Here is a 12,259-nt window from a genome sequence, read left to right on the forward strand (position 1 = left end):
GTTTTAAAATTTTTTACTGGTTACATGTTTTGAGTTACAGAGGAGGTCTAGGGCCAAAATTATTGCTCTCGCTCTACCAATCGCAGCAATACCTCACATGTGTGGTTTGAACACCGTTTTCATATGTGGGCGGGACTTACGTATGCGTTTTTTTTTTTATTGTTCATTTTACTTTATTTATTTTAGTTTGATGCTTTTTTCCCCAAAAAAAATGTTTTTACCACTTTTATTCCCATTACAAGGAATGTAAACATCCTTGTAATAGGAATATGACATGACAGGTCCTCTTTACAGTGAGATATGGGGTCAATAAGACCCCACATCTCACCTCTAGGCTGGGAAGCCTGAAATGAAAAAAAAAAAAAACAATCCTGGCTTCGATCGTAGCGGTGAGTCGGTAGAAGCGCGGGAGGGGGGGACATCCCCTCTCGCCTCCCGTAAGAACGATCAAGCAGTGGAACAGCCGCTATGATCGTTCTTATGGTGTAGGGAATCGCCGGCTGAAAAAGCTGATATCTGAATGATGCCTGTAGCTGCACCCATCATTCAGATATCCCCGCACAAAGTCAAGGATGTTGTATGACGGCCGGCGGGCGGGAAGTGGTTAAAACGCATTTTTTTTTTTTTTTTTTTACACAAAGTTGTCCATTTATACAATATTTCTACCACATAACATGTACATACCAAAAATGACACCCCAAAATAGATTCTCCTACTCCTCCTGAGTACGGCGATACCACATGTGTGAGACTTCTACAGCCTGGCCACATACAGAGGCCGAGTACAGCCAAGCATGGCTGGGTATGGCAGGGTAATGCAAGGCTTTGCAGAGTATTGTGGGGGTATTCCAGGGTAATGTGGGGCTTTGCAGAGTAGTGCAGGCATTGCAAATTAGTGCAGGGCAATAGGGATGGCTGGATGTCTCTGTGCAGCGCTGTGGGCACTACACATCCATCCCCCTCTCTGCTCACAGTGTACCGATCAGTACACAGGAGGAGAGGAACCGGCGTCAGATGACGCCGGTCTGTTTACATGTGATCGCGCGATCACATGGTAAACGGCCACGATAAGCGGCCATTTACCGGGATCCGTGATGCGCCGGGTCCGGAGTGCTTGGGTGCGCGCGAGAGGGGAATTCCGGGAGGACGTCATATGACGTCCTCCCAGAGTTAAGCAACCGCCCTGCAGCCGTCATTCGGCTATGGGCCGGTTGTTAAGTGGTTAATTATACTTAAAATTGGCCTGTAAACAACTCTTCAGGGGTTGTGACATTTATGTGGATAAAACAGTCATGACTGGGCTTTTATGCAAGTTTGTATAATGCTCCCTTAAGTTTTTCATTTTTCAGATTGAGTTGGGGCCCATTCACACTGCCCTGCACAATAAACTAGGGGTGGTTTAGTATACAGGCAGCTGTTAGATTCGGTTGTGGTGAGGGAGCAAAGTGATGCGTGTTTCAGTGCCATCACTAACTTAGATCCATAGAATGTAAAGTAGGATTAAAATTGTACCAAAAGTCGCACTTGAAATCATGTGACTTTGGAGATGCGCTATTGTGAATGACACCTAAGGGTTGTTCTGCCCCTGAGCCTGGATAGACATAAGTCACATCAAATTAGTGCAGGCACCTTTCAAAGTCATACCGATTTGAACGGGTGCGATTTGTCATGAGACTTTGACATTTGTCGCATGACAAATCACACAAATGTCAGAATGGTGCTTTATTGATATGAGAGTACAATTATGGTAAGTATGGAAGAACAATTCTCCATAATATGAACACACTGGGTTATACTTTCACAGAATCTTTTTGGTAAAAATATCTATATTTTATATTCAAAACCTCACGATTTTAGTCTGAAACATGTATAAATTGTAAACGTAACCATGGATTCTGTATAAAAATAAAGTACAAGTATTTTTGCAAGGTTAAATATAAAAATATTTAGGTTTATTTGTAAACATACATCATTCAGATCTGAGCCAATGAGAAATGTTCAAAGTACCAAGCAAAACAAAAAGTGATCCTATTAAATTATACAATACTTTTTATACAAAGAACACTTTAAATAACCAAGTAAAAATATGTACAAGTTGTTATATTGTTTTAGAAGATAAATTCACATCTGTTACTTTTTTTTTTTTTGTATAAAGCTTTCTGTGGAGTTTATCACAAGTATCTAGACTAAAATAGCTTTTCTTTAAACCTATTGAGTGCCAGAAAACCAAAGTCTTGCCAGCTTCTGGCATTTATGAGGTTAAAATTAAAATGGAGGAAGGCCACCAATAAATGCACAGCCTCAAAGTAACAGACTTTGGAAGCTGTATATTCAAGTTTTGGACATTAAACATCCAACATATATAGATAGTGGTATGTAAAAGTTTTAGCCTGAATACTTCTCTAACATCTGACTGGGAGCCACACAATTATTACAGTAAAAAAAAAGCTACCGTTTGTACTTACTGTAAGAAATTTTTCCTTTTGCGTCAGCTGAGGGAATGCAGGTATGGTCACATTACACTGCTGCCTACAAGAGAACTGGATACTGGCAAACAGAAAAATTGTAAGTCAACCCCTACACATCTCAGCATGCCTGTGTTTTGGCATAAAGCAGCACTGAGAGTATGAACAGAAAGAGAGGGGCTGGGGTTATGGTGAGTACAAAAATACAATTTTCTTGCTTATTGAGGGACACACGAGTTTAAATACAGAAATCCAACAACGGGTAGGCAACCCAGCAACAGGCCCCATGTGAAGTGGCACTGGGATTTGCCTGCAGGACCAATGCTCAAATCTGAAACCAGGTGCGATGCAGCACAAGGCCAAAATATCCTGCATGGACATGGAAAGATCCCCAACAGGTGAGAGGACTTGACCTCATCAGATGGCACTGAGGAAGACTCTACTGATATAGATGCTTTAACTATAGGGGCATAGGGTTCCAGTTTGCAGCTGCCAGTTCCTTCAGACAATACAAATGGTCCAAGATCCAATAGGGGAGTATGGGCTGGGAGTCTTTTGTAGCAGCAGGACTTGCCCCTCTGTGCAGACATGTAGCATCTGTGGAATGGTAATGCAACTAGACCTAACGTATGAGGCAAAACTTCAGGTAATTACAAACCCAGGTAACCCAACCAAGCTAAATATTGCAGAGAAGGGTTGGGCAGTTGGTGGCAATCATGTCACTGTAGGTGGGCAGTAGGTACAGACAAGGTTTCCACGTGGAACGTTGCAAGCAGGGAGCTTCCTCCTCTCTGCTGAATGGTGGGGAAATAAGGCAGAGTAACGCTACAATGCAGATGGCATATGTTAACCGTTTCAGTGAAACCAGGAAATCTAAACAGTACGGTAGATACCAATGCGTTAGCTTACATGGCCTTATTCAGACAGAGAAGCTGAGGTAATTCCATGGCTAACTTATCAGTACACCAAGTTCAACTTGCCACATCCAGCAGGATCCACTCCAAAGTCATATTTGGGAAATGCCAACCTGTATAGCCACTACCTAGAGACCAGCTCAAGCAACAAATCTTGACTGAAGTGAATGGAGGAACAAACCCAAAGTGTGTGTGTGTGTGTATATATGTATATATATATATATATATATATATATATATATTTTTTTTTTTTATATGTATATATAAAAACGTATCTCATCAAGAAAAAAAAAACCCTAAGGGACGCTAGGTGAAGGAGGGATTATATAGGGGCTGGCTTTTATATCTGCCTGTGTCCAATCCTTCTATACGCAGCTGTAGCTGAATTATGTCCCTTAATGGGACACGGGGGGAGAAAGGAGGGTTTTAGTTCATCATGGGTGGGAGAGAGAGAAGACAAGCTCATTAACTACTGTAATTCAATTTTGCACAAGTAAAATAAGATGGCAGTATAGGACTATAGTCATGTAAAGAGGATTACCCTTCACACATAAGGCTAGAATTACTTTGAAACAATGCACAGTGAATAAAGAATCCCTGTCCAGCAGGCTCCAGCTTAGTGCACAACCCATGAAAGGAAACACATCCTCTCAGTTTTAGATTTTTTTTTTTTTTTTTTTTTTTTTACATTTACTCTACAGTGGTTAGGGCTAGGGGTCCAAGTGGTAGAAACTGTCTCAATAAGACCTAGCTCCTTTCTAAAACTAGGCTTGTGTTGGGAATTTTTCTTCTTTTAATCAAGAAAGCCTCATGCTTTGTATTAGCTATATGTCCTATGTGATGCCATGCGGAAGGCCTTGGTAACCAATCTCCTAAGGGACAGGACCCAAGACTGCATCATCCAGTAATTTTTGCCCTCTAAAAGCCAGTACCCCCATCATATTAGAAACCACCAATGCTGAAGCTTCTCACCAAATACCGCATTGGGGGGGGGGGGGAAGCTGTGATGAATAGGTTTTTTTTTTTTTTTTTTTTTTTTTTTAATGTAGCACTGCAAAAAGTAGATGCGTAAAGTTTAGCCCACTAAAGTACGGTATATACTCGAGTATAAGCAGAGGCACCTAATTTTACCACAAAAAACTGGGAAAACTTATTAACTCAAGGATAAGCCTAGAGTGGGAAATGCAGCAGCTATTGCTAAACAATGCCCATCTGCACCTTTGATTACAAACAGCGGGCATTTCCCATTGTGTCACGCAACTGCAGTCTTAACTGTTCGGTGACTGTCCACTGTAATAAAGCCCCATCTCCTCCTCGTCCAGGATAGACGGAACACTGATTCAGTTTCCTAGCATTGTATCAGTGTTCCGTCTATCACGGACGAGGAGGCGGCGGGGCTTTGTTACAATAGACAGCCGCCGAACAGTAACGACTGCATGACACATCGGGAGACCCTCACACGAGTATAAGTCATGGGGGGGCTTTTTCAGCATAAAAAAAGTTTTGAAAAAGTTGGCTTATACTTGAGTATATACAGTAATCAGGTGGGCTGCTGCACTGTGCACATCATAAACCTAATTCCTGAAAGAGGAACAGCTGCAGGAAAAAGGCTTTTGGGGGGCGGGGGTTGGGCACGGCCCCATGACATACAACCTAGGTAAAAAATTAATTAGACAATGTAGTTTTCAGTGGGCTTTGCAAGCCACAAATTAGGTTAATTAAATCATGTGGCTCTAAAGCTAGACTCCACTTCCAATATACTGTACAAATGATGAATATCTAGTTTCTCTTACAACATGTGATAGACTGTCCTGTGTTGTAAGTAGTCATTAAGGCTTGATTTACATAGCAAAGTTACTTCAACTGTGCTATAGTATTCTAAAACTGGGGCAGGGCTAAAATAGTGACTAGTAATAGCTCAGTCATAACCTTTACATGATGTATGTTTTGTAACATACAATCTGCTCTATTGAGCTATCATTACATAGCGAAGTTACCCAGGCAAGCATCAGAGAGAAAGAGAAGGGGAAAAAAAAAGGGCACTGTAATGAATAAAGCAAAAGAAAAACACTTTGGCTAATGAAAAACTGCTGGAGGCAATTCAAATGCAAGGATCATGTTTCTTGTCCCATGCCAGCAGGGTAAGCCTGCTGTATGTCCAAGTCCATCTATATTTTCAGATCTGTGAGTTGCAATAACCTGGCACTCAGAAGGTAGAACACGCTGATTGTCTCAATCAGGCTGTAAAGTAGGCTGGAGATTTGCCTGCTAGAATGGAGGCAGCAGAATACACCTCTACAGTAGAAAGGGCCCAAGGTTGGTCCTTCACCGGAGAGCCCATTCATTCCATTGGAGTAGAAATTGATCCTGTAGGTATCTCAGTTTCTAACTGAGTGGAATGCAACTACATGAGCAGCAAAAGCCTGTCATTGCCTTTCAAGCAATTGTCATACATTTGTGTCCTGTAAAAGAGGCTCCTTGCCTTCACCAGGTGCTGGCGGACTGTGGGGGTGGCTGTGCCCTGTTCCATGCTTTTTCCAGTTACCGTTGCGCATGTTCAGGTTCGTGTGTTCTGGGATAAACAAAGCTACGAGCAAGGCTAGCAGAACAGAGCAGGCTCCAAACAGGAAGGGAGGTCCAGGGATGATTGAATTCTGCAAACAAATACAAAATTTAGATTATACTCTTCCTGTTCTGCAATTAATTACAATTGGTGTACGAGTATTGCATGTTAACATGAAAAATATGGTGCATTATGTTCTAATCTTAAAGATGAACTATCACCACAGTTGAAAAATCATTTCAAAGTCTTCAGGGACCAAGCGTACACAATCCTGTTATGTAGTTGTGCAATAAAAGGACACCCATTTCTGTTTATGCTGACTGTAGAGCCACCCCTGGGCATTCCTATGAGGGAGTTACAGCCAGCATTGAAGGATGGTTGAAGGCTCCCTTATGTTTTCCTATTCAGAGCAATGTGTTTGCATTCAAGTAATTGTGTTGCACAACTGCTAGGCAATATACAGCTCTAATTCCACAAAAAAAATGTAAAATCTACATAAAAACAGAACACACCCTACAGTCAAAGCTCGGTCCACGCTTATGTACAATGCTCATTTCCACTGTAATATCTGTTTATAACCCAGAATACTTACTGATTTCCATTATTATCATCATCATTTCTTTAACTACATTTTGTTAACTACACATCTGGTATTTACTGACATTTTGTTTTTTATCCTATATTTGCATGGAATTCATTCTGTATTTTGTAAAAATTAAAAAAGTGAAAACTGAATGAAATGATTTGCAATGCTCAAACCCATATTTTATTCAAATTTCATATTCTTAAGAAAAAAAAAAAAGGTTATTTTGAAACGGATGGCAAGTTGGGACAGGGCCATGTTTATCATGGTAAAAGAGGGGATGCTACACCAACATTCTGTAAACGTCTGGGAATTGAGGAGACCAATTTCTGGAGTTTTGGAAGAGGAACAGAACAATAAACATTTAATTTAGGTACAGTGTTGCATGACTGAGTAATTTGCAAAGTATGGCAGTGCTGAAAACTTAAAAATGGCCTGGTTAGGAAGGGGGTGAAATGATAGAGAGTGATGATGTACGGCTCCTGGGACACCCAAGTCAAAGCCTGCTGTGTGATGGTGAATGGCAGTCTCAGCCTGGACCACTGCCAGGCCACACCCCCCAATGCGTTTCACTCCGCACACCAGAGCTTACTCATGTGGAAAAATATAGTTCAATATTTCCAGCATCTGCTTTTTAGTGCAAAATCCAAGGACATATAATCCATAGGCGGCACGGTGGTGTAGTGGATAGCACTTTCGCCTAGCAGTAAGAAGGGTTGCTGGTTCGAATCCCAACCACGACACTACCTGCTTGGAGTTTGCATGTTCTCCCTGTGTGGGTTTCCTCCGGGTACTCCAGTTTCCTCCCACACTCCAAAGACATGCTTGTAGGTTAATTGGATTCGGTCTAAATTGTCCCTAGTATGTATGAATGTGAGTTAGGGACCTTAGATTGTAAGCTACTTGAGGGTAGGGACTGATGTGAATGTAAAATGTATATGTAAAAGCGCTGCGTAAATTGATGGCGCTATATAAGTACCTGAAATAAATAAAAAATAAATCCATGTAGAAATTGTCCACATCAAAATAGATCATTCATAACAAACTCCTGCAAGTACATTTTGGCATAAACTCACAACAGCATGCATGTAATCCTGTAGTTATTTCTCCACCTACCCCCAACAAGACAAAGGTAATAAATCAGGCAGTTTGTGATTGATGCCCAGGAAGGTCCAGCCTACATCACCAGTTGTCTAAGCCCATGGAATTCCTGTAAACCAGGAGCAAACAAGGAGCCTTGCGTTGACAAGCTCCCCTCTTCCTGCTTGTAGTGAATGACAGCGCTGGTGTCGAGAACACCCTGCTGCCAGAGACAAGCACTGTCACTCGTACCTAACTGGCATCAGGGGAGACAGACTGTATTGTAGGGAGAGTAGAATGTCTGATGGGTTAAAATGGTGGTTTCTAAAGCACAGAGAGACAAATTTCAGGTCACAAGGGAACAGAGGAGGTAAGATAGGCGAGATCCCATGCAACAAGGTTCTAATTCAGTAGTGATAGACCAATGGTCTCTGAAACAGGATAGAAAGGACAGAAACCTGAACATCTGACGATAAGACGTTGTGGCAAGTACACTTCCTAGTTTTGTAGGAATGTTACTTCCTGAGCCTTCAACAGCCATACATATAAGGCAAGCAACTAAGTAAATAGGATGGTAAATTGAAACGCGGGACAAAGGATCCTGATGATCTGGCAGCGCCCACAAAACGTCTACAGGAGTCTTACCAAGTTGGGGTACAACATCTACCTAAGCTAGTTCAGAGCAATGAGGATAGCTATAATTCCCCCCATTTCAACTGCACAAGTAAAGAGGGAAGAAATGCATAGATCAGGGTGTACTAATTGTATAGTACAAAAATAGGATTTTTATAACAGCTTACCTGTAAAAATCCTTTTCTTTGAAGTACATCATGGGACACAGAGCCATAGTAGTTACTATGTGGGTTATAGGCCACCTTCAGGTGATGGACACTGGCACACCCTAAGACAGGAAGTCCACTCCCTATATAACCCCTCCCACTACTGGTATTACCTCAGTTTTTGTAGCAAAGCAATAGACGTGTATACTAGAAAGAGGGGTGGGACCTCTGTGTCCCATGATGTACTTCAAAAGAAAAGGATTTTACAGGTAAGCGGTTATAAAAATCCTATTTTCCTTATCGTACATCACGAGACACAGAGCCATAGTAGTTACTATGCGGGATGTCCCATAGCAATGAGGGGAGGGAGACACAACAGAATTAGGGCAACACGAGACTAGAGGAGTTATACAGTTGCCTGCCGCACACTACGCCCAAAGGCGATATCCTTATGCCTTTTTACATTCACCTGATAAAATCTGGTAAATGTATGGACTGAAGACCAAGTTGAGGCCTTGCAGATTTGAACCATGGAAGCTTGGTGATGCACCCCCACGAGGCACTAACAGCCCTAGTGGGGTGTGCTTTAATATGAAAAGGTGGAACTTTCCTCCTTAAACCATAAGCTTGAACAATCACTTGTCAAATCCATTTAGAAATAGTAGATTTCGATGCAACCTGTCCTCTTTTAGCATGAGGACGCAATACAACCTTATCCTTGTGAATAATTAAATATGGCTCTTTACAAGAAAGAGCAGCCAACTCTGATACCGTTCTTGCAGAAGATATGGCTACCAGCAAAACTAGGATCAAGGGAATATGTCGTATCGGCTCAAAAGGCTGTTATGTAATGCAGACAGGACTAAATTCAAGTCACAAGGGTTCAGGGGTGTCTTAACCAGAGGTTTTAAGCCGCATTACCCCCTGAATAAAGCTACGAACCAAAGAGTGTGAAGCAAGTGGTCGCTGAAAAAAATACCGCTAAGGTCGAAACCTGGTCCTTGACAGTACTCAAGACCGGCTTTATTTCTAATCCTATCTGTAGAAAGTCAAGGATTCTACTTATGATATATTTCCTGGGGTGCCAACCCCTGGATTCACACCAGGAGACATGCCTTCCAGACTCTATAATATATGACCCTGGAGGCCGGGTTCCTTGTATTAACCAGATTAGACTCCACTGAACCTGACAGTCCACGCTTCTCCAGAATGTGGGTCTCAATAGCCAAACCATTAAATTTATCGTTTGTAAAGTAGGATGGAATACTGGACCTTGCGAGAGAAGGTCTGGCCGTGGCAGTAGGGTCCATGGGTCCCCTACCGCCATCTTTACGATCTCTGCATACAAAGATTTCCTGGGCCACAAGAATCACTGACTTCCCTTCCTGCTTGATCCTGCAAAGAAGTCGTGGACGCAGGCAGAATAGGAGGGAATGCATAAATCAGTGAGAACTGATTCCACGGGAATAGCAAGGCATCTGTTCCGCATGCTAGCGGATCCTTTGTTCTTGACACAAAGCTGTCAATTTCTTTGTTAAACCTGGACGCAAACAGATCTATTGTCTGGGATCCCCCATCTTTGGCATATTGACATGAAGATATCGGTGTGAAGGAACCATTCTCCCGGGAACAACTGCTGGCGACTTAAGTAGTCCGCCTGCCAATTTTCTATTCCTAGAATGAAGACTGCTGACAGGCAAAGTACATTGTTTTCTGCCCAAGATAGGATATGATTCAGCTTTCTCTGGGCCGCATAACTTCTTGTGCCTCCTTGGTGATTAATTTAGGCCATTGCTGTGGCATTGTCAGATTGAATCCTGGCAGGACAATTCCGTAAACTGAACATTCAGGCCCTCAGGACCAAGTGCTCTGCCTGAATTTTTAGAGTGTTAATGGGCAAGGCCATTTCTGATCTGGGCCACTTTTCTTGGACAGTTGCCTCTTCCAGGAGTGCTCCCCAACTCAAAAAAGGTTGGCATATGTTGTTACCACTTCCCAGGTAACTGAAGGAAGGATTTTCCCCATTGCAGATTTTTGGTTATTAACCACTTCAATACAGGGCACTTAGAGACCTTCCTGCCCAGACCAATTTTCAGCTTTCAGTGCTGTCGCAGTTTGAATGACAATTGCGCGGTCATGCTACACTGTACCCAAACAAAATTTTTATCATTTTGTTCCCACAAATAGAGCTTTCTTTTGGTGGTATTTGACCACCTCTGCGGTTTTTAATTTTTGCTAAACAAATAAAAAAAGACCGAAAATTTGGAAAAAAATAAGTTTTGCTTTTGTTTCTGTTAAAAAAAATTGTAAATAAGTAAGTTTTCTCTTTCACTGATGGGCACTGATGAGATGGCACCAATAAGCGGGCACTGAGGATGGGCACTGATATGCAGCACTGATGGGCATTGATGGGCACTCATGGGTGGCACTGATGGGCGACACTGATACGCGAGTGAGGAAAAGCCAGTCACCGGCTCTTCCTATTTACATCGTGATCAGCTGTGATTGGACACGGCTTATCACGTGATAAAGTCTCCCAGTCAGAGACTCTTTACCTAGATCGGTGTTGCAGGGTGTCAGACTGACACCCCGCAACAACGATCGCCGCGATGCGGGGGCGCGCAGCGGCTCGATATCCTGATCACGTCATATGACGTCCGGTCAGGGATATCAAACCACTTTGCCGCCGTAATTTTGTAATAGGGCGGGCAGCAAGTGGTTAACCATTAACTGAGGCTCCGGCGCACCCAGCCTACAGCAGCTGGTATTTACAGGCAGTCTCCCATCCAGGCAGTCTCCCATCCAGGCACTAACCAGGCCTGACCCTGCTTAGCCTCCAAGATCCGACGAGATCGGGGGCTTTCAGGGTGATGTGGCCGTAGGCTTTGGAGTCAGACACAATGGGAATCTAGAGCTTGAACCCTTTGTTCCAAGCCGATAGGATACTGTTTTGCAGCAGTCTCGAATAAAACTGAGCATAAGGAACGCCCTGGAAAGAAACCTCATGCAAAGCTGAATAGAAGAATTCATCTTGCTTCGGCCACCTGAATCAGTTCCTTTTATGGCGCTGATCTTTGCCTGGGGAAAGAATACCCTTTTCTGGGTGTATCTATGATCAGACCCAAGTATTTTAGCCTTCTTCATGGTTTTAAAGAAGATTTCTTCTAGGTTGCGAATCTGACCTAGATATTCTAGGTAGTTGAATGTGGTGACCATACTTTGGTCTAAGCGGGCTACCGACTGGTCTATCAAGAACAGATAGTCTAGGTAAACCATAATCGTTATACCTTGGGCCCTTAATCTGGCTAGAAGAGGGTCCAGAACCTTTGTAAACACTCAAGGTGCAGTAGCTAGACCGAAAAGCAGAGCTACACACTGAAAATGAAGATTATCCACCTTGAAAAGTAGATATTACTAGTGAGCGAGGAAAAAGGCACATGGAGGTATGCATCTTTGATGTCGATTGACGCCAGAAGTTCTCCTCCTTGTAGGATGGAGATAACTGATTGGATTTACTCCATGCCAAAAAAAAAAGAGTGGTTATATTCAGGAATTGAATTTAGATTTTTGAGATCCAGAACGTCCATTCGGTTTTGGAAAAAAAGGTTTGAACAAAACCCCAACCTCTGCTTTGACATGGGGACCACCATGATCATTTTTTTGCCAAAAGATGGTCCAATGTTTGAGAGAAAGACCTCTTTTTTCTCTGGGTCCTTAGGAACGTTTGATCTGAGAAAACGAGGAGACGGGAACTCTCGGAACTCCAGTTTGTACCTTGGAGCTACTGAGGAAGTCTCCCCATCTGTCTCGACACTCTTCCTGCCAGATCCTTGAGAACTGCAGAAGAATTCCCCCTATTCAAGCGGGGGCACCTCC

General features: G+C 42.7%; 1 protein-coding gene across 7 annotated transcripts in view; it reads right to left on the reverse strand.

Annotated features, from left to right (window-relative positions):
- Positions 1-1,929: 1,929 nt before the first annotated feature.
- The window catches only part of MFSD14A (major facilitator superfamily domain containing 14A), a 92,135-nt gene continuing 81,805 nt past the window's right edge, over positions 1,930-12,259 (reverse strand). For all 7 annotated transcript variants that reach the window (XM_073593050.1, XM_073593056.1, XM_073593055.1 and 4 more), the window contains one exon: positions 1,930-6,032. In XM_073593050.1, the coding sequence (XP_073449151.1) occupies positions 5,826-6,032 (207 nt within the window). In that variant the 3' untranslated portion in view covers positions 1,930-5,825. The remainder of the gene's footprint in view (positions 6,033-12,259) is intronic.

Source organism: Aquarana catesbeiana, linkage group LG07 (genome assembly GCF_042186555.1).
Source record: "Aquarana catesbeiana isolate 2022-GZ linkage group LG07, ASM4218655v1, whole genome shotgun sequence".
Classification (NCBI taxonomy): Eukaryota; Metazoa; Chordata; class Amphibia; order Anura; family Ranidae; genus Aquarana; species Aquarana catesbeiana.